This window comes from Gymnodraco acuticeps, unplaced genomic scaffold (assembly GCF_902827175.1).
Source record: "Gymnodraco acuticeps unplaced genomic scaffold, fGymAcu1.1, whole genome shotgun sequence".
In the NCBI taxonomy this organism is placed as follows: Eukaryota; Metazoa; Chordata; class Actinopteri; order Perciformes; family Bathydraconidae; genus Gymnodraco; species Gymnodraco acuticeps.
The window spans coordinates 496,080-517,885 of record NW_022991451.1 but is presented as its reverse complement, the minus strand read 5'-3'; the positions used below and the strand labels follow the sequence as shown (position 1 = coordinate 517,885).

The following is a 21,806-nucleotide window of genomic DNA, read 5'->3' as shown; positions in this document are numbered from 1 at the left end:
TCATCTACACAGATATTTTCACAACAGCATTGTGTTCAATAATTAAGCAAATATGGTGGGCTTTGTTTCATGCAAGTGTCATAACAACGGCTTGTTGATCCACAACCCAACATCATCCGGTTTCACTTCTTTCTTTTTTTTATAACAAAAATAGGGCTAGTTGTGTTTGTGGTATATTCAAGTGTGATTTATGGCAAATGAAAGATGAAGCAGATGAAAAACACCCACCTCTCCGCCTCTTCCAAGGGACGAGGGGACCGTGCAGCAGAGTTTCCGCCGGTCAACATGTCCGTTAAAGTTTAAATCTTCCGTACAAAATTATAAAAGTGCCGGTCAGAGGTCTTCTTTGTTATTTATTGAGCTTTAAAACAAATTGATAACGACTCTATATAATAATATAAGAATAATAAACGGAGCCTCTCTTTTCCTCCCCCTCTTCTGACAGCCAAGCAGCTGATCTCTGAGCAGGAGACGTGGGGAGAGGTAGACGTGGGGAGAGGGAGGCGGGGCTATTTCATCGCTATCAGAAAATGATCGTATAGAGGCATACAGACGGAGCCGTTTGCCCCCCCAGAGCGTTCCGTTTGCAGATCTATCCACCTTGGGACCCGTTATCGTTTGCAGGGTCCGTTTCTATCGTTTTGTTACGTCCTCGTGTAAACGAAAGGGCTATACGCAAGAGACACTATGGATACAAGTTCAACCCGTGTCGTCCTTGTGTAAACGGGACTTATGGCGCATTTCCACTGCAGTGGGTAGCCCCGTTTAAGCGTCCTTAATCGTCCTCAAGCGGCCAGGCCAGTTTTTGGTGGCCTTTCCATATAGCGCAGCACCGGGTACTTTTTCCCTCTTTTTCCGGCCCCATAAAATCGTGGTTCTATCAGGCCAGGGCCAGGGCTGACGTCAACACTCTCGACTGCTGATTGGTCAGAGAGAATCGTCACAAGATCGCACGTGAGATCATCCCTAGCGTCGCATGTATATCTAGAAGCAAGCTTGCAGCATTTTTATACACAGCATTTTTGTAAACGGAGGAGCTACAAAAATGGCAACGTCAAAGAAAAGCACACCGTGGTCGACCGAGGAGGTGACGACGTTCCTACATCTCATTGGGGATGATAAAATCCAGCGGGAGCTCGACGGAACAACAAAGCCGATCGCCCCGCCTACACTGCGTTGCTACCCCAGGTCCTAAACTGTAATGGAAATGCGCCACTGAGCGAGGATGCTTAGGGACGCTTAAACGGGGCTACCCGCTGCAGTGGAAATGTGCCATTAGTGCCCTTTGAATGGCTGAATTTCACATGTTTTTAACATTGTTTTCTTGGAATCTAAAAAGATGAGCTGTGCCAGCACTCAAAAATGATGATGGAAAAGGGAAGGCACGGCTCCTTCTGAAATGGGTTGTGGGCTTTATGAGGGGTAATATACAAGTTTAACCTCCTTATTTGTGTTGAAAATGGAGAACTCCGCATCAGGGTTTATTCCTCCTAGAACATGTCATTTGCCTTCAGTTAACCTCAACAGTCCCATCAGTATTCAGATCATCAGCTTTACTGGGCTCCAGCTATTGTTTTGACCTCCATTTAACTCCATTCAAGGCTATGTCCACGTTTTCTGTTTGTGTTGGAAGCTCTGCGAGGAAAAGGAGCTTGGCGAAGCACACACTTACTGTTGGGTTTGTACTCTCACTGTAGCCTTGATCTTTGGCACCACTGGGTGATGAACACTCTGCAGAGGTGTGAGGAGGAGCGAAATGTTGTGAGGGCTTTAGCTCACTGAATGATGTTATCCTCTGCACTGTTGAATACAACATTTGAAAATACAAGTTTTAAGGTTAACCATTTGCATTCACTTCAGGAAGCCTGAACACTGCTCACATTCATCTCAAAGAAATGCGCTCCGTAACATTAAATACAATGCATATTCCAGATAGTATCGTTGATATCTCTGATTTTGTTCGTATCTATACAATTACAAACGTTTATATCAAGATTTGTCTGGGTTTGAAAAAGAAAGTTAAATGTAGGAAAATAACATGTGTGTAATAAAAAAAGTGGTCAACTGAAAATGATTATAATTATAGGATTTGATTTTAAAGGTCCCATGTCATGGCCATTTCTACTGATCATATTTCCATTGTTGAGGTATACTAGAATAGATTTAAATTTTGCAATTTTCCAAACTCACATTGGTTTCTCATTTCTCTGTAAAGTATATGTATTCACCAGGTATTCACTCTCTGTCCTAAACGGCTTGTTGGAGCTCCTGCCCCCCCCCCTCTCTGTGAGCCCAGTGTGATCTGATTGGTCGGGACGTTGCGAGGCTCGTTGCTGCTCGTTGCTGCTCGCTGCTGCTGCGAGGAGCAGACAGGTTTCCGGGTCGGCGATACAGCGAGAACAAGCGAAACTCATCCTGAGCACACACAAACACTCACAGCCGAAGTAAAAACAATAAGTGTGGCTTGATATTGAGTAATTAAAAGGTTTATAACGCTGTGAGAATGGGTCTGCGGAGAGAATTTCTCCGCCATCCCAACTCGTCTATTACCAGCATTTAGGGAGCTCTATGCAAGTCAATGGGAACTCCCTGTTAGTTAGCCAAGGGATCCTGGTGTGTGAGGTGCTCCATCATTTGTTGTTGATTTGGGGTGTTCACACGTCACAGAGCCCAGGAAGCAAACAATGGAAAAAGATAAATGTCCAACGAGGCGTTCTGGGGCAGCATAGACAGGTATTTTCTGTGTTAGAGTTGTACTCCCTACAGGGTGTACTTTGAGGGTTTGTGACTCTGCAGACCGTTTACATGCAGAAAAACCTTCATAACACACAAGGGGACGGGTAATAACCGGAAAAGCATTACATGGGACATTTAAATGGAGTGGGGCAGAATAAATATTTTTGTAGCAGCCACAAGTCATTTGATTCAGTGCTGTTAGAGATACAGATCAGCAACTACATTTCTTCTTGAGAAAAAATGTGTGTGGTTGTTGTGGTTGAAAAAAGTTATTTATTGCAAAGTTGTGAGGAGGATGAGGAGGAGGGTTGAGTAAAATGGTAATTGTCTCTATAAAGGACTCACAAATATACAGTATTTGTATTTGACTTTCAAAGGAGGTTAAGATACAGTATTCACTCAAACTGCTAGCTTATAGCAAACATTTATCAAACTAGCTTCAGTGGCAGAATCATCTACATTTGGTGAGCAGTGGTGGGAAGTAACTAAGTACATTTACCTAAGTATCGTACTTTGGACATATTTGTACATTACTTGAGTATTTCCATTTAATGCTACTTTATAATTCTTCTTTGCTACATTTCAGAGGCAAATATCATACTTTTTATTCCGCTACATTTATTTAACACATAGTTACTCGTTACTGTGTACATACTGTATAAGAACACTCGATAAGCTGATATGGTAAAATGCAGTACTAATCTACACAGTATTTCAAGTATCTAACTTTTTGTATCTAATATTAAATATGAACTTATAGTACTAAAATGCTCTTTCATGTATAAAACAGGATAATATAATAACCATATTAATAATACTTAAGATACATTCTCCATAACAAGTACTTTTACTGTTGATACTTGAAGTATATTTAGCTGATAATACTTAAAGGTGGGGTAGGACATTTGGAGAAACCAGCTCGAGTGCGCTAGAATTTGAAAATACACAGCCGGAAAAAATCTCCCACTTCCTCACAGAGCCCCTCCTCCAACACACACGAACGCGCACATGACCAATGAGGGCACGAGATAAGTTTGTGCACAGTTGGAAGGCAGACAGGCAGGTAGGCCATCCAGTTATTTTAGCCGGGCCGGCTCAGATGATTGGTCGTGCTTTTTACAGCGCTACGGCTTCCACAGATGACATTATTTTATGGATTTTTTTGTCAAAGCACTTCAGATATTCATTGCTATCAGGATGTTAAGAGCATTCAATGGAATATAACAAAAAGTGTATCTCGAGCCGGTTTCTCAAACTTACCTACCCCACCTTTAAGTTCATATTATTCTGAAAAGGGTCATTTTGCTGAATGAGTACTTTTACTTTTTGTACTTTAAGTACATTTAGATTCTTTCAGCTTTTACTTAAGTAACATTTAGAAATAAGGACCGTATTGGAGTGTTTAAAGACCATAGTACTTTTACTTAAGTACAGGACCTGAGTACTTCTTCCAGCACTGTTGGTACCAGTCATAGCCATCGCACAACAATGGAGTTCTATGGTTTAGACTTTAGAGGAATAATAGAATTTGGATACACACACCATGCCTGTACCATGCATGTAGTAGATCCATTCTTTGTTGGTGTGGCTCTGCGCAGGGTTAACAAGAAACCATATCCCACTTCTACTCCAATGTGTCCTGCCAGCAGTTTGAACATGTTCGCTGAGACTGTGGAAGCAGGTTTGTGGAAAAGAGAGCAGCTACTGTATTTGCCCTTTTAAGTATAACAAGCTTGTACAAGGAATAGATAAAACACAGAGAATGATTGAACCTGCACCTAATGCTGTTTCCGTTGCAGAGGCTACACAGGATTATGTCACTGTACATGTACGACTACTCCTTCTGACACAAATGCTATCTAAATGTGACTGGCACTGAAGCAGCCTGGTTCTGTTTGTCTTTGTGTGAGAATTTGTAAACAGCTCATAGACCGCCCTCCAACCGGAGATGGGGTGCAGGCAGCACGCCTTGCAGCCCGAACCCCCCTCCACCTTCATCTCTCTCTGTCCCATTATTGCCACACCTGACAGGCTGCTATAATTGATTGTGCTGAAGGAATTACGGCGACGGCTTCTGATGCGCTAGATGCTTAAGTTGACGTCGTCAGACACATTAATATGGAAATCCCTGTAAACTAAATGATATTTGTCTCCCTTGTTATGCAAATGTTTACCACCAAGCCAGTTATCACTTTGATGTTTCACTTGGAAGAGCTATGGTGGTTTGGACTGCATTTCCTTGGCTGGATGTACCGCTACCAATTATGCACTGCATTCAAGATAACGTCCCTCTAACCTTTATTACAAAGGCCTTTAATGTTCCCCTCGTGTGGGGCCTCTTCTTCATGCTTTGGTATTTAAGGAAACTGTTAGCTCTACATAAACTGTGCCTTTCATAGTTAGCTGCTTAAATATGATTTTTAACGTCCAAAGAATACAACAAATCAGTTTTAAAGAGTTTTTGATGAAGGTTATTGGGCCAGGAAAAGAGATATCATGTGCATGTCCAAACAAATTGTTCTGTTCCCACCTCTCTTGGTTTTGAAGTAACTTCCAAGCCTCCAGACCTGCCCTTCTTTAAAGCTGCTCTCATCATATTTCTATAGAAACTAAATGAGAGTTCTAACCAACTATGCAGCTCCCCTTAGTTGAGCATTTTGTAGCTTGTTAGCGTGTCAGATTTCATTGTTCTTGTTTGCAGCATTTAATAAAGGCAGCTCCTTTCACTGAGAAGGCTCTGATGAACCCGGGATGTGTAAATAAATCAATGTTTGCTAACATGTTTTGCCCATACATTTATAGAGTGATAATATGCATGTTGAGTTTTCAGCTTGTTCTGCTGCTGTCCATGAAGCTTGAGGATGCACAAGCTGATGGTCGTAGGGCCCTTTAGTGTCCCAGATCCCAAAAGTATTAGGGTGTGTCTCACGTCGGTTATTTTTCATTTCCTCGCTACTCGGTCGCGGTATCACAGGACGTTGATTTGTCTGCACCATCTTGAGTAGCGTCCCAGTGGCCTTATTTTTGCCGGAGGATCGAGGAGCGATAACAGAGGAGTTATAATCGAGGAACCACCAGACCATCCTCCGGTGAAATCCTCAGACACTCGCCCCGCCCCCTTACTGTGTATCGCTCACTGATTAGACGATGCAGCGCATGCACTGATCTGGCTGCTGTCAGACGATCAGCTGTGCGGCGTCATCACAAACGCGGAGGAAAGGACGTCCCATTGCTCTTAAAACTCATTTCCCTGCTTCTCGTGGTTTCCTTGCGTCTCTCCATGCTGCCCTGGTGGGAGGGACTAGTCGCAGGGAAACGACACAAGTGAGGGACGCAAGGAATCCATTTAACCGAAGTGAGATGCACCCTTAGCCTACTATTACTAGACTTAAATAGATTAGAATCATCAAAAGCTTTACTTTCAACTGCACAGTAGATAGAGTGTAGTTATGGCAATGAAAAGTCCCAGACAAAACAATAACAAATAATAAAAAATGGTGCAAAAAGAAACATATTAGAAATAATATAAAGACATAAAATAGTGCAAGAGAATGCTGCATGATCAATGTTCAAGTAAATGCAGAAGTCTATATTTAGGTGCGGTTTTGGCCAGTGGGTTAGAGCGTTGATCATCAGATCAGAGGTGAACACCAGTTCGAAACCCGCCAGCGTCAGGCCGTTGTGTCCTTGGGAATGTAAAATATAGAAATACAAGCTAAAAACATAATGTACCATTAAATACTGTACAGTGGAATAAAATACTTATTGTAATACAAAATAAATATTTGAGTTGCAAACAGATGAATGCTATAAAGGGATGAAGACTCTTCACAGTGCTCATGTGTTTAACATTCACTAATTAATTGAGGTATAAATCAGCTGTAGGAATATAAGTTTCTGTAAAGGGTTAAAATGTGCAGCGTTTCAGGTGTGCATGTCAATCTCCTGACAGTTACTGTACTCATTTCTATGTGGCTTTGGGAGCTACATGGACCCCAGTGCAAAGCCACAGAGGACTGCACAGGTCACCACAGTGTCTCATTTTAATATTGTGACCTATTCATTTAGTTACAGCTCATTACCCACTCCTCGGGGCTATTGTAAATTCAGCAGTTAATCACAATCATCTTATGTTCCCATATCATTTTATGATGCCACAAACCTCACTGAAACGTGGATTCTACAGAAGCAGTTAAGCTCATAGTTGCATAATGATAAAGGCACTGTAAAATAAAGCCTGCAGAGTGTTTGACTCTGTAGGTGAACGTGACATCTGCAGTATGAGGTGGAGTGGTGCTGGTGTGGCTGTGTAGTGCAGGCCGCTCCTCTGGCAGGGATTCGTTGGGTCTTATCTTGATGGGATGCTTTGACAGGTACTGCATCACATTAAAGACCTTACCAATCTTCCCTGTCACATCCAGCAGGAGGCTCACAGATAGGGACTCCCCTCCCAACACTTTTCTTTTTCTCTTCTCTCACCCACGTTTTCTTACACGACATATTGAATTTTCTTCAGGTTTCAAAGACAAAATAAAGACATGTAGTATAGAAGCAAGATCACTAACTCTATCAAATAAGTCAAAGACATAGACCCCAAAGCCACCTACACACTTTCTATAATGTGCTTATGTTTTCCTACGAAGACATTTCCATTGGCTCAAAGGGTGTTTGATGCTTTCCTGGAATGCTTTTCACTTTAAACTTTTTAGCTTTCTGTGTTGTTGGGAGCTCGACAGAAACAGAGCAGCAAAGTTATTGGAAATAATTAGGGCATAAATTACCTCTGTGGACATAACAAAAATCATATACATTTTAAATGTTACATGTACCTTAGACTTAATGTAATTCAACCCGGTTAGCTATCTCCTATCACGGGAGTATTGTGTATAGAAAGTATTGAGTTATATTTCTCGCGCTACCTAACATCCATGAAGGCAACATGACAGAGGGAGGCCTGCCACTCAGGATGCCAAACTACTCTTTGCTAAGCCCCGCCCCCTCAAGCAATATCAGGGCCAAAAGTCTGAAAGCGAAAAAAAACGACCTGAAAGTGAAAAACGATCTGAAGGTGAAAAGCAATGTGAAACCTGAAAAAACAAGATTTGAAACTGAAAAAATAATTGTTTTGAATCTGAAAACGAAAAATCTCCAACTGAAAAAAATAAGGATTAAAATATCAAAATATGTATAAAAGTGAAATCTGAAAATAAATATTTTATTCCAAAAAATTGCTGAACTGAATCAAAAATAATATTCAACCTGAAAAATGATTTCAAATACTTATTTTTATTTTGAATACATCATTGTATTTTTCAAAGTTCAGGATAAAAACTTGAACTTTCAAATAAATTGTATTTTTTTGAATGATCAAAACTTATGACCCTGAAATAGCTCCATAGAGAGTGGCGCGAGTGCCACCATTGGTCGTCTTTCAGTTCAAGATGAGCACTCTGTCCGTCTTGATGTTGAGAATAAGGTTGTGGTGCCGTCTGCCAACTTGATATTGTTACCGTGTGAGTGCAGAAGGCAGCAGAACTAAAGCTATTTTATTTTTAAATGTAAAACTGGTGGAATTCGAATTAATTACTTTACAAAACACAAGGATTTGAGCCTTTGCAGATAAAAGCGCAACAACCTATATAACACACTACAGGAAAGGTAACCCCAAAAAGCATAATAGGGCCTCTTAAATCCTCTAAGATAAGCTGTGCTCAATACTTTTCTTTCACAACATTGCCTTTAGCTATCTCAGCAGATGTATTGTATCTCCTTCTCCTATGCATATGATAGTTTGCTGTAATCATGACCATGTTGTTTCCCGATGTTTAGGTGGAATCCACCCAGAGTATGATCAGGATCCTGGGACTCTCAGCCACGCTGCCCAACTACCTGGACGTGGCCTCCTTCCTGCACGTCAACCCCTACATCGGCCTGTTTTTCTTTGACAGTCGCTTCAGACCTGTGCCCCTCGGACAGACCTTTGTTGGCGTCAAAGCCACAAACAAGGTAAAAACACAAAGATGAAGTATTTGCAAACCTCTATGACCCTGTAAATGTATCATGCACAGATGTATCCGTTCTTAATATCACTTGTATGAACTATTTCAAGAAGAACGACTGCTACACCCCACAAGTTATATATTTGTGTTTAAGCTGTATGTATCTGCAATTCATTCGTCTCAGTTAAGTAATAACAACATGTGTTGTAATTCTGTGTCCTGTTTAGATCCAGCAGCTTCATGACATGGAGGAGATTTGTTACAACAAAGTTCTGGAGCAGGTTAAAGACGGTCATCAGGTAAGGGCTCTTTTGCATATTTAGAACCTTATAGAAAGCATGTGACATAAGGAGGAGTACATCATATTTTAATTCATACAACTGAAATATACATACGAAAATATTCATACCCTTCAAAAAGTGAAAAGGCGAGCTTCTTCTGACCGAAAAGAACGAGATGAAGTCTAAGCGTATCACATAACACTTTTACATGGATCGTGTTCTTTTTTAATGTTAACACTCAAAATGAACTTAATACTTCAGGTATTCTACTTCCCTTGACTTTTTAACGAGGTTAAATCTACTTCATGCATTTCTGTCATACGTCTTCATGGTTTTTCTAGTGAAATGTTTGGACTAGAAGAACCTAAAGAGAAACACAGTAATAATAAGTTAGAGAGGCTTTATCTATATATTATAGAGTGCTTCCTATACACACATAAGAAAAATTGAAATTCATAAATTAGAAACAAATAACATATCAAGAGACAGACCCAAAAAATGCACTTAAAACTGTCCAAAGATTCAACAAGTCCGTTGATTATAAGACGATTGGCTCTAAAACTACAAAGGTGGAATCGCGATGGAGAGGGAAAGGATAGGTTTAGTGATTGAATTGGTCGAATGGAAGAAGAATCAGGAACAAATACATATCTGACATATATACAGGGCAAGGGCCATGCAGTGTTTATATGTGATTAACAGGATCTTGTCATTTATTTTACAGGAAGGAATGAAAAAAAATATGGTCAATGTAGTTTTTCACATATAGGACCTCCTGCAGCAGAGAGAAACATCTGAAAGCAGTCCGTCATTTTGACAGATTAGAACAAACTCGGAACAGCGGCAAAGTTTCCCCGCAGTGAGGCTCCGGTGTTATGCCGTGTTATGCATGCTTGCCAAAAAGGAAATGATAACGTTTCCAAATCGTACTTTGCCATACAGATCATTGAAATGTCTGGGAGTTTTTACTTTACGCTGTGTGCGCTCCTGCGAGGTGCAGTGGGCATGCATAACACAGCGCTAACAGTTCACGAGCGTGTGCCCATCCCCCCCCCCCCCCCCGTCAGAGTTGTGTAAAGGCTGACGGGTAATAATGGACTTTGACGGAAATGTTACGATCCTGTCCGTCAACATGACGGGCAGTGAAAAAGCTCAACCCCTGTCCTGCAGTATATATTTCCCAAACCCTTTGGATTGAACACCTGCTATCTGAAGTCTCTGACGACCTTATCTCCCTCAGTGTTACCCTCCCCCTTCCTTCTCCCATCCACCACCCTCCGCTCATTCTGCTTCCACTCTGCAGCCTCAGAAAGTCTGCTGGGAGGATGAGAGTTGTGAATTCAGACTTTACCGTTTAGCTCCCATCTGCTGCAGGAGTTGAACCCCTGTTTGAGCACTGGTGTTATCCTGTCTGCCTCATTTTATTGCAAGTGTTCACACATGCTTACACACACCCTTTTTCTAGCATTTGTCCTTCTCTCTTGCCCATTATATCCCTCAGAGACACACTTCAAATGAATCTTGCTGCAGCCATGGGAAACTTGTAAACTAACCTAATTCTACTTTACCACTAACAACTTTTTGTATCCCCCTCTTGACACTCTTCAATGATCCAGTCCGCCCTGTGGGTTTGGGGGGGGGGGGGGGCCTCCCTATCGCTCATTATTAAATTGTCAAGAAGTGGCTGTGACATATACTAGTTTAATCTGGGAGGATCTGATGGATGACATTTCCTTTATGATTTTCCCAGCACCCTCCTGGTGGGAAGCACGCTGCCAGGAAGAAGTTTAATAAGCAGAGAAGCGGCGGTTACTGCCGACAATGCTTCCACAGCGCTCAGTGGTGCTGATAAAACACCTTCAATAAATAACGCTTGCTGCAGTGGTCTCTTCGGACCTACTGTGTTTGTAGCATACACACAGCCGGTAGCTGGAGGTGTGTGCAGTCATGCAATGTGCTTTGGTCTAATAAAAGATGTCCATACTACGAAACAAAAAGACATCAAAACAATATTCGCAGGGTCTTTCATGGCTTTTTACAGGTAATTGTAACACTTATTTAGTGCTCTATTATCGTTTGAATATGCAATCCTTATCTCAATTTTCATTTAGAACACCTTCTGTTTTATTTTATATTACCATGTGCCCCTGAAATTGTTAAAAGTATAGCAAATGGGAGGGTCTTTAATTTCAATTGTTCAATAATAATCAGTTATTTTATTATTTGTTTTGAAAGAGCAATGGTCAACTCTCTATTGACCAAAGCTGCCGTCGCATGATATGCAATTTGCTCTTTGTACATTGCAAGGTAAGGCGCAAAGCCTCGCCATGGAACCAGCTAGTTTGTTTATGGTTACCTCCCCTGCTTATTGTTAAGCTGTCATCTGATTGCTTTTGTGTTTCAAGGTCAATCAACTTATCAGTAGCACTCCACGATCTGGAAGTTAGCATTGCAAGAACAACAAAGAGCAATGGCATTTTTTCGTTTGATTTTGGATTATTGTATAAAATAATATCAGTTGCAAACGTTAGATAATATCCAGATGATAACACCACATATATAATTGTTGGTGTATAAATGCAATCGCCACAAGTAAATAGCTAACAATGTAAAGGAACTACATCACAGACGTATGGCTAATATTCGGCATGATGGCGCATGATGGCGTTCAGTGATTTCAATTAGTCACTTGTTTGCAACTGCCGTTTTTAAGACACAAGCTACAGAAATTATCCATTTAATAACCTGTTTTATGTAAACAAATGTAAACATCTATTAAGCTTGGGGTAAGTCATCATAAATCATTGACTTTGGGACGAGGGAACTGGAAGTGGTAAAATGCCGACTCATAAGGTTTTAGCACTCATTCCTGCACCACTATGACGGAAGGTTAAGGGAGTCTACAATTATCTTACATTTGATCCATTAAATGTTGAACTTGTTGACTTGAAATTCCAATTTTATAGATTGGACAAACTGCATAACCAGCTGAACTTCTGTGTGATTATGTGTCAATGTTGTGTTCCTCCTTATCTTCTGTCTTTGTATGCCTTAGGTGATGGTGTTTGTCCACGCCCGTAATGCCACAGTGAGGACGGCAATGGGTCTGATCGAGATGGCCAAGAACCATGGAGAGATAGGCTTCTTCCAACCAAACCAGGGGGCAGACTACGGCCACTGTGAGAAACAGGTACAATGTCCTTTTAAAAGCATCATCTCAAATCTTTTAGCTTAAATTCCCTCACAACAACACGGGTAGCTTTGTCAGGGTATGATTGGTCGTTTTGGTTTTCAGTCACATTAGCTTGTTCTAATCCCATAGGCTAAACTGCTGTTGTAAACGTTTCCAGAGGTTATGGTGTTTGATGTTGGTTTCACAACTGGTTAATATGCAAGGACAAGATTTCACAAACAAAACAAAAGAATTGGGGCATTTATAGCAGTATCTGTTTATTCCCATGGAATTGCCCTGTCAAGTAAATCTGTTGAATTTACTTAAGTGAACTTTGATACACAAATGTGTGCATCTGCATTAGCAAAGCGCCTTGACAGTGCTGACCTGATGATGTCATGCTCTATTAACTGTGTTCCGCCATCTACTTTTACATAACCGTCCTCTGATGAAGTATAAACTCCAAAAACAGGCAAGACTTGTAGCCAGTGAGTAACTCAACCTCATGTCTTGAATAAACTCTAACTCGTTCTCACAGTCAGATTTCTCGGCGTGGCTCCCGAGTTCAGGCGCATTTATGGCTAACTATTGTGTCGTAGTTTAGCGTGCCAGCTACAGCAGTTTGACAGTTAGCCCCAACATCAACAAGCCGTCATTTCAGATGTTTAGGGCCCGAGCAACGACAAAGTCGGAGCAGAGGACCTGAATTTGCAAAAGTTTGCAAATGTGAAAACCGATTTTTGGTAAGGGGGTTGGGTTGGGCGTGGCGAATTCAGAACGACACGCCCACACTGTGAAATGATTGTGGTATACTCTTATGAACGGCAGCAGAACACTCGGCAGAGAGTTCCTGTTTAATAGATAATGTTTTGCCCCGGCCCCTACTCTTTAGCTCCACTCCCCTCTCACATAACTCATGCACTGATTGTCACAGACACTTGCGGGAGGTATCATTTCACTCGGAAGAGCATGGGTGTGGACAGGTAGAGAGCAGCCCACCAGAGCATGGGAGTGCAAGAGCCCGTTCAAAGTTTTAATTTGAGGAAATGCAGGTAGATTTTGCTGTGCTGTTATTTTTATGTATGTCCCACATAAGACATAGAACTAGAAACAGAGGAAAAGTCACAGATAAAGTTTGTCTGGGACAAACTGGAGTAACACCAAAGAGAACGCAGCTCATCATTACTGTCAACACAGTTTTGGTGCGGGCAGGCATGTAAGTGTGTGTGTGTGTGTGTGTGTGTGTGTGTGTGTGTGTGTGTGTGTGTGTGTGTGTGTGTGTGTGTGTGTGTGTGTGTGTGTGTGTGTGTGTGTGGTGTGTGTGTGTGTGTGTGTGTGTGTGTGTGTGTGTGTGTGTGTGTGTGTGTGTGTGTGTGTGATGTTGTGTGTGGTGTGTGTTGTGTGTGTGTGTGTGTGTGTGTGTGTGTGTGTGTGTGTGTGTGTGTGTGGTGTGTGTGTGTGGTGTGTGTGTGTGTGTGTGTGTGTGTGTGCGCGCGCGCGTAATTAATGGTTTCTCTGCTGTGAGAGTACAGAGGTGGAGCTACATTCTCCCTCAGAGGATGGCCAGTCAAGACTCCGACTCGCGTATTTAAATAACAGAAGGCAGAGTGATACATTTAGTAACCTTTTCCTTCATTCCCTGGGGCTGAGCCAAGATTGATGCGCCTGTAATCTCTCCTCTATTTAAATGGGATATGTATACAAATCAGATCACTTTTCATGCTTTCTAAAACTGGAAATGGAGACAAGAGATTATGTTAGGGGACTAAAAATGGGGGTTTGTGGCCTGGTTAGTCTTTGACGTTAAAAGCATTTGTGCAAGTGTTCCCGCAGTATAAGTACATGAATGAAGCGTGTTGTGTTTGCACTAACTGTACGTTAATTCACTCCTGGCCCTTCTGCCTGTTTCCCAACATAATGAGAATTATCCACTCCATTAGTCCATCTGAGTGTTTGTCAGTCGGGCCTGCTCTGAAGGAAGAGGCTCAGGTTGATTCCACTCTAAGCCCACACAGAGATAATGCACTGCTTATTTGCACTCTGGAAATGGCCCCACATTAATATTTATAGGTGTTTTTTAATCTCCAATATGCATATGCAGTGAAATAAAGCACCTCTAAGGTCAGCCATATAATTTAGCGTTTATTTATCCAGCTTTGAAAGTCAGAAGTGATTCCACCATATTTTTCTCTCCTAATGTTATTTAATTGGCTTAGTCCCCGGGGCTTGGAGAGGCTGTCAATCAAGCTTAGATATCTTAATGCACACACTCCAATCAATTCTTGTTAAATACAGTTTGTGGTGAGCCATGATAAAGTGCTGTTGATGTTGAACACTTTCCATGAGAGCATTTCAAACAGCAGCCCCGCACTCCTGCCTTTTGATGGAAGAGAAAGTATTCAGACACTTTACTAAAGCACAAATACTACACTATAAAAATGCTCTATTACAAGTAAGAATCCTGCTTCTATAATGCTACTTACTCAACGTATGATCACGAAAATGTACTTGAGGTATTAAGGGTAATAGTATTCATTGAAGAAAAGCAAATATTCACGTTTGATAAAAATTAGTTCAACAATTAGCAAAATTGCTGCCAATTAACTTTCTATCAAATCTCTCATTGTCTTAGGTACTAAAATATAATGTTGGCTATTTTAGCCTAAATCAAAACATATTATTTAACAGTTCGTCATATTGTTTCTGTCGTAAAAACTAAATAAATGTAGTAAAGTCAAATGTGCATTGTATCCAGTGTTGGGTGTTACAAAGTAACGCGTTACAGTAACGTAACTACTTTTGCCGGGTAAAAAGTACTACTATGGAAAATTTGGTAACGTAACGTAGTTTCTTCTTCAATTCGCCGCAACGTTACTTTTCCCAGGGACGAGTGACAGTGACACTGCCTACTCAGCTGCGTGCTTACGCATTAGGCACGAGCTCTCATTCCACACTGTACGTGATAGAGGCTGGCCGCTGGTGGTGGCATGAAGACTGAAGAGCAGTGATGGCAAGCGAGAAGCAGGCGCAGCCAACGCTAACATTCGAGGGATGGAGGTATTCCCATTACTTCGAACTTGTTGAATCTAAGGGGAAAGATGTGAGTGTAAGGTGTACGTTGTGCCCTGGCCAGAAACTTGTGTCCACTGCCGTTAACTCCACTGCCAACCTCACCAAGCATTTGAAAGGAAAACATGCTAGCATGAAGCTAGTAGCTCAAGATCCCCGGGGAAATGATGATATTTCGAGTCCAAGCCTATTTAGTAGCCTATTGATAGGATTTGCACTAGCTTTGCACCTATTTTGGGGCTAGCCTGTAACCCTTAATGATTATGATTTTATATTGATATTGTTTGATATTATTGTTTAGTGGTGGTGTTATAGCCCAATGTTATAGCCCAATGTTTTGTTAAGTGCTCTGTGGCATTTTTTTATAATAAAGAGCACAAAAGACATATCTGTTATGTCCTCCATAGTAGAACTTTATGTAAGCCTACACATTTAGGAACAGAGATGGGGTTCTGCCCAAAGTCGAGCAACATAAAAGTAACGTAAAAGTAACGAGTAACGTAAAAAGTTACTTTCCTTGGAGGGTAACTAAGTAAAGTAAGGGATTACTTTTTTAAAGAAGTAACGAGTAACGAGCAAACACTACTTTTTAAAAGTAACTTCCCCAACACTGATTGTATCCCTTGTATATGTAGATAACTCTGACAGTGCCCCTTATGCTTGGGTTGTAATAGCTTTCATATCAAATAAACATCAGAATATACTGCCTAAAGCAGTGATTCTCAAATGGGGGTACGCGGACCCCTAGGGGTACGTTGGGGTACTGCAGGGGGTACGTGAGGTAAAAATAAATAAAAAGGTTAATTAAAAAAATACCATGCATGATTACAAAAATAATCTTAGTACAATAAGTTAAATGGAAAAAACAATTTTATATAAAATATTCCTAGAACCACTAAGGGGGTCCTCATATAAACATGTTACATTTGTGTATTGTATTTATAGTTTTTAATAATATATCATTTTGTTCATTGGTTTGTTAAACATATTAATTCAATTGAAAAACTCCTTGGAAAAATCTTTTTTTTCATGCATAAAGATGAAAATATCCTTAGTTTGTTGTAATTCATGCATTAAGGAGTTAATACATCAAACACTGAGGGAACATCTATTGTAATTATTTATATAGGCTTTTTCTGTCAAAAATGTCCGGGGTCGGTCAGGCTGAGAAAATGTTTCAAAGGGGGTACATTACTGAAAATGAACCAGCAGCACCTTACACTGCTTATCTCGGGGAGCCAATAGTCTTAGCTAGGGCTGCCAATTTGGGGAAATAATCTAATTGCGATTTATCTGACAGATATTGCGATTCGATTTGCGATATTTGTTTTTAAGCGACCCAATGGAAGTTTATTGTAAAATGCGGCCATATCTCCGGCTATGAAGGTCGTATCAACGTACTCCCGTCTCTAGCACCCCCGCAGCCAGAGCTACGAGTGAAATAACTAAACTTATATGAAACTTCCGTTGGGTTGCTTTAAAGTCAAGCTTCAGTTTAAGATTCACCCTGTCATAGAAACATGTGATGGAGCATTACTGACCTGACTCAGATGCTTTGTTTCACCAAACCATCTAGGAAAGCTCCATTGGAAGCCATTTGGAAAAGTATTTCAAAAAGACTTGGCAGGTGATTGGATCAATCTGTCTATCACCTTCTATCATGGGCCACTTCTGATTGGTTAACAATGACTGGTACATGTGGAGCACAGCACTTCTGATTGGTGTGATGACTGACACACAAGAACAAAACAAATACAAATAACAATAAAAAATCACAGGCTTTGCAATTTGATAATTGCATCATTTCAAATCGTGATTTCGATGAATCGTTCAGCCCTAGTCTTAGTTTTGAATTGCACAATTACATTTTGATTATTTGCCTCATGCTTGACTTTCATGTTTAAGAAGGCACATTTTGTATTATAAAAAGAAAGATCCTAGAAAAAGTAACCCTAGCAAATACGGCAGCCAACTACTATTTTTATTATAGATTCCAAATATGTTCACAATTCACTGTTTGCTCAATAAAACCAAATGACCCAAAGGTATTGAGTTTACTATGACCTACTATTACAAAGACACATAAATGAGGAAATCCTGGAACTATGTACCGGACTGTGTAATCAGCATGCCATTGGACATGTGGTTCTCCTGGCTTACTCCTCCCCTTCTGCTATCTTAGTGTGACCGTTTACAAAACTGCTTACTATACTCAGCACCGATTAAGATTGTTTAAAGAGAGAGAAACATCCACAGAGTTTTCTCCTCTGTAGCCAGCAGAATGGTAATGTGTGCATCCAGCCCTTCACCAGCGCTGACTCAGCACTGTGCAGAACGCTCTGGATATGGGAGACTAGTCAACTGGTGACTAGTGACATCAACACCTAATTGAATTCAGTTGGCAATGGATTTTCTGTCCGATCAGTCAATGTGTTTCATGTCTTCTGGCAAATAATTCAGCCAATCACGGATTGTTGTGATGGTTTTATTGATATTCACTGTGAAATAAAGAAGAGAATATTTTGATGTGGTTTGTTTTGTACCAAAATTAGGAATAAGACAAGAAGTATTGTTTAATTACTGTGTTAATAATATATTTTGCTGAACAAGATTCAGTGGACAAAATGTGTCATGTATAAGATAGCATTGAATTGATCTTACTAACAAGTTTGTCTTTATTATCAAAGCTTGATAGATTATTTATTTTTATTATTTGTTATTCTTCTATGCTGTTGTCTAAAAGGCATGAGTTAGCAGGGCTGCGCATTGGAAGAGGAAATAGAATATTGACATCACCTGGATATATGGATCTATTTTTGTTGTCTCATTTTACAGTAAATAATAAAGTAATGTAGCAGAAAGGTTTGTATACAGTTTGGCTGATGGTTCATTTTAGGTCAGAAATGTACCTTTTTTAAGCATCACAGAGGTATTATAAACAGCTATAGCTATAGATATTTATCAGAATACAGATAGAATTGCTGCCGAATTGTTTATCCCCTCTGAATGTAAAGAAGTAGCAAAATAAGTGTGAGGGTGTAAAGCAGGGGTGCCCAACCAGTCGATCGCGATCGACCGGTCGATCGCGGGGAGATTCCCAGTCGATCGCGAGATGTGTCTAAAAATAGAACAACAATATTCAGTTGTATCGTTAATGTCCTATAACATAATTTTCCTGTGCCAGAATAATTCACTTGAACGCATCAAAGCTTTGTGATTGGCCGGCGTGACCCCATGTGTCGGGGCGTGGCTAGTGGGCAGTGCACTAATTCTTCGCTAACGTTGTCCGTGTCAACAGGAGTGACAGTCCGCACACAAACAAGACCGCAATTATGGCAGAACCAAAACATATATAATTCTCACTCCGAGTGGGAGGATGATTGTTTTTGTATTTATTCCAATTCAAAGTCCATCTGTCTCATCTGCAATGCGAGCGTAGCTTTATCGAAGAAGGGTAATTTAGGAGCGGCATTTCAAAACAGTGCACAAACGCTACGAGACGGAATTCCCTCCTAATTCTGCCCTACGCTCCAAAAGGGGAGGGGCCTGAGAGCACAGCTAAATGCACAGCAGTCCATTTTCACCAGGCCCAACAACAAGAGCAAGGCTGCTACCATAGCATCTTATCGTGTCAGGCACGTTCTTGCGAAACACATGAAGTCTTTCAAAGACGGCAAAGTTGTGAAAGAAGCATTCCTGGAGGCTGCGACGCGCTTTTGGGGGACAGTAAAATAACAGTAGCATTTCAACAGGTTTTTGATAAAAACTCAAGTTAGATACCGTTATTAATCAGCTGTAAGTTTTAGTTTGTTTGAACTTATTCATTATAATTATTGTACAAAATGGTATAAGAATGCAAACTTAAATTGATTATAGTCTATTATCAATTCAGGTTAAGAAACTAGTGTTGCTTGCATCCTATTTTAAAAAGGCATTTATTTTTATAATCTACTAAAATGCAACAAAAAAATGGTTTGATTTTATTCATTTTGTCTTTTGTATTGCACTGTTGCAGCAGATTCCTGTGTAGCTTCAGATCTGAGTTGTCTTATTAGTAAGCCTAATTTATACTTTTGTAGCAACACTATTTTTATATAATGGCAAAGAAAGGGTTCAGAGTCTTTTCTTTTCTTCCTGTCATATGTGGCAGCACTGTTCAATGTTTCTTGAAAACATTACCCACTGTAGTATGTGACGTGTGAATAAACTCCAACTCTGTATCAACAACACTGTTGTGTAACTTCAGTTAAATACTTGTATGTGTGTAGATTAGAAAGAGGTAAGATAAAGGATCTGCAGTATTTTATGAAGTATTAATCGTACAAAGGTCAGTTTTATACAAGTAGAAGTGTGTATTTACCTGGTAGTAGGCTGTCAGTAATGGCTACGCCTCTCTATTTGGACTGGTAGATCTCGGCAGACTGGCAACTTTAAAAGTAGCTCTCGGTTCAAAAAAGGTTGGGCACCCCTGGTGTAAAGCATATGATATTACCCTCATCTTTGTGCAGGGAACTTGTGCCAAAACTCTCCCCAGAGACATTTGTAGTGTCCGAGTGGCCGTTTGACTTTAATTTGCTCCAACTCTGACAATGCAGCCTCTGCCATCCTCTCCCTTTTCTCCCCCCTCTCGCTCCTTTTTGAATATCAGTTCTGGGAGATGAGTCCATGTGACTGGTTCCTGAGGAGAGAGGACTCTGCTGTGGAGGTTAAGAGACACCTTGTGGTCCCATGAGTCCATTACACATGACATAACAGAGCTCTCAGAGGTTATTGAGGACTGTCAAGTTAGGCATGGACTTACAGTTTTAATGGTGGGCGTCATGTCATGTGCTATGAAAGATTTGTCTGTTAGGATAGGGAAGCATCTTCCTGAAGAAGTGTTACATTAGTGCTGCTGATAGAAATAGACAGTACAGATGTACTGACGTGCCTTTACTTTTACTTCCTCTTTAAACTCTCCATCTCTGTGGTCTTTAGATGTGCAGCTTTCATGTCACTTTGTTTGACAACATGCACCGATGCAGACACACTGAGTGGCAAACCTCCAGGGACTCTGCAGCAGCACCAGAGCAGGCTCATTAATGTCTGCCTTCACTTTCATTGGAGCTATTTTTACAAGTCTAGTCCACCAGCAGGCCTTTCATTGTGGCAGATCCGTGACAACCTGTCAGCGTGCCAAACCAGCTCCACACTACACTGCAACAATGAGCTGCAACTCAAAGGCTGCGGGAAAACAGGAAGGAGACAGAGCAGTGACTAACACACATATCATAAAGATGGCTGCCTTAAATAGAAAGCTTTGTAAAATAGTGGGACAGTGTGAAGAGAACCAAGTACCTCTCCATCCAGTCGGACTATTCTTTGTTCCAGCCCATTGTCATAGCCGTGTGTGTTATAGCATTGCAGAGCATGTTTAGCATTAAATACTCATTTCAGTGTTAACTGTTCTGCTGTAACACCCCCTCCCCTATGTTCAAGAGCAACAGACTCCTCATAGAGACATTGTTTAGGATTTTGTGTGCTTTACAGATAAGATTGTGTTCCATTTCTAATTGATGTGGTACTTTATAGCTTAACTTAAACAGGCCCTATTCTGCTTTTTGGGGATTCCCTCTCCTGTAGTGTGTTCTATATGTAAATGGTCTGAAAAGGCTAAAGTCCCTGTGTTCCTTCCAGAGGGACTTTCTCTCCCACACACTCCCCCCCCTGTCTGAAACACCTCCATTGGACTCCTTTGTTTTCTTCTGTAATATAGTGACATCACTATGTAACACTTCTATTGGTTAGCACTTCAACACATTGTCCGTGATAGGCTAAGGGACGGGACATTTCCGACCCTAATCTAAGCGGTTGACCAATAGCTACAGAGCCGGCCAGCTAACCAATCAGAGCAGACTGGGCTCTGGTTTCAGACAGAGGGTGAAAAGAGGTGCTGCAGCACAGGCAGTATGAGAAACATAAAGAGCTTTTTGAACATTAGAGCATGGAGACATGGAGAGGCACTACATACTAATATGAACCTGAAAATGAGCATAAAAGGGCCCTTTAAACAGTTCTATACATAGCGCATCATCTTGTCATTTTCTATAATTAATAAATATCTGTATATTAGCATAGAAAACCAGAGCATCCCATCTACTCTGTCACAGGCCTCGTGGGAGAAGTGACAATACAAGAAAATCAATTCTCTATATAGTAATTACATTTCCATTATCAGTAAACACAAGCATTTAGAGATAATAACAATGTTACGCTTCAGAGATGCAAGCGTAATAGCGCTGCCAGAGACAGATAGCAGGGCAGGACCAGTGGCGAACCGTGTCTATCACAACTGGACCTTCTGTAGACACACCCACCCCCACCCCCCTCCGCGGCATTATAATGTCCGTCTTTCCACTGAATTGTCGTCTTGAAAATGGTACTCACAACGATTCCGCAACAACTTCATCTTCACCTGTTGCACTGGTCATTTCAACGTTAAAAACAATAAAACGGCATGAATTGCTTCGTCGTATTCATCTAGATCCTCTGTCTCGAGCCAGTTAACTA

At 40.9% G+C, this 21,806-nt stretch overlaps 1 protein-coding gene across 1 annotated transcript in view; it reads left to right on the top strand.

Annotated features, from left to right (window-relative positions):
- Positions 1-21,806, top strand: part of ascc3 (activating signal cointegrator 1 complex subunit 3) — a gene marked incomplete in the record, with an annotated part of 191,770 nt that overhangs the window by 98,473 nt on the left and 71,491 nt on the right. The window contains 3 exon segments of the mRNA XM_034196559.1: positions 8,566-8,742; positions 8,963-9,034; positions 12,072-12,206. Coding sequence (XP_034052450.1) covers positions 8,566-8,742; positions 8,963-9,034; positions 12,072-12,206 — 384 coding nt within the window.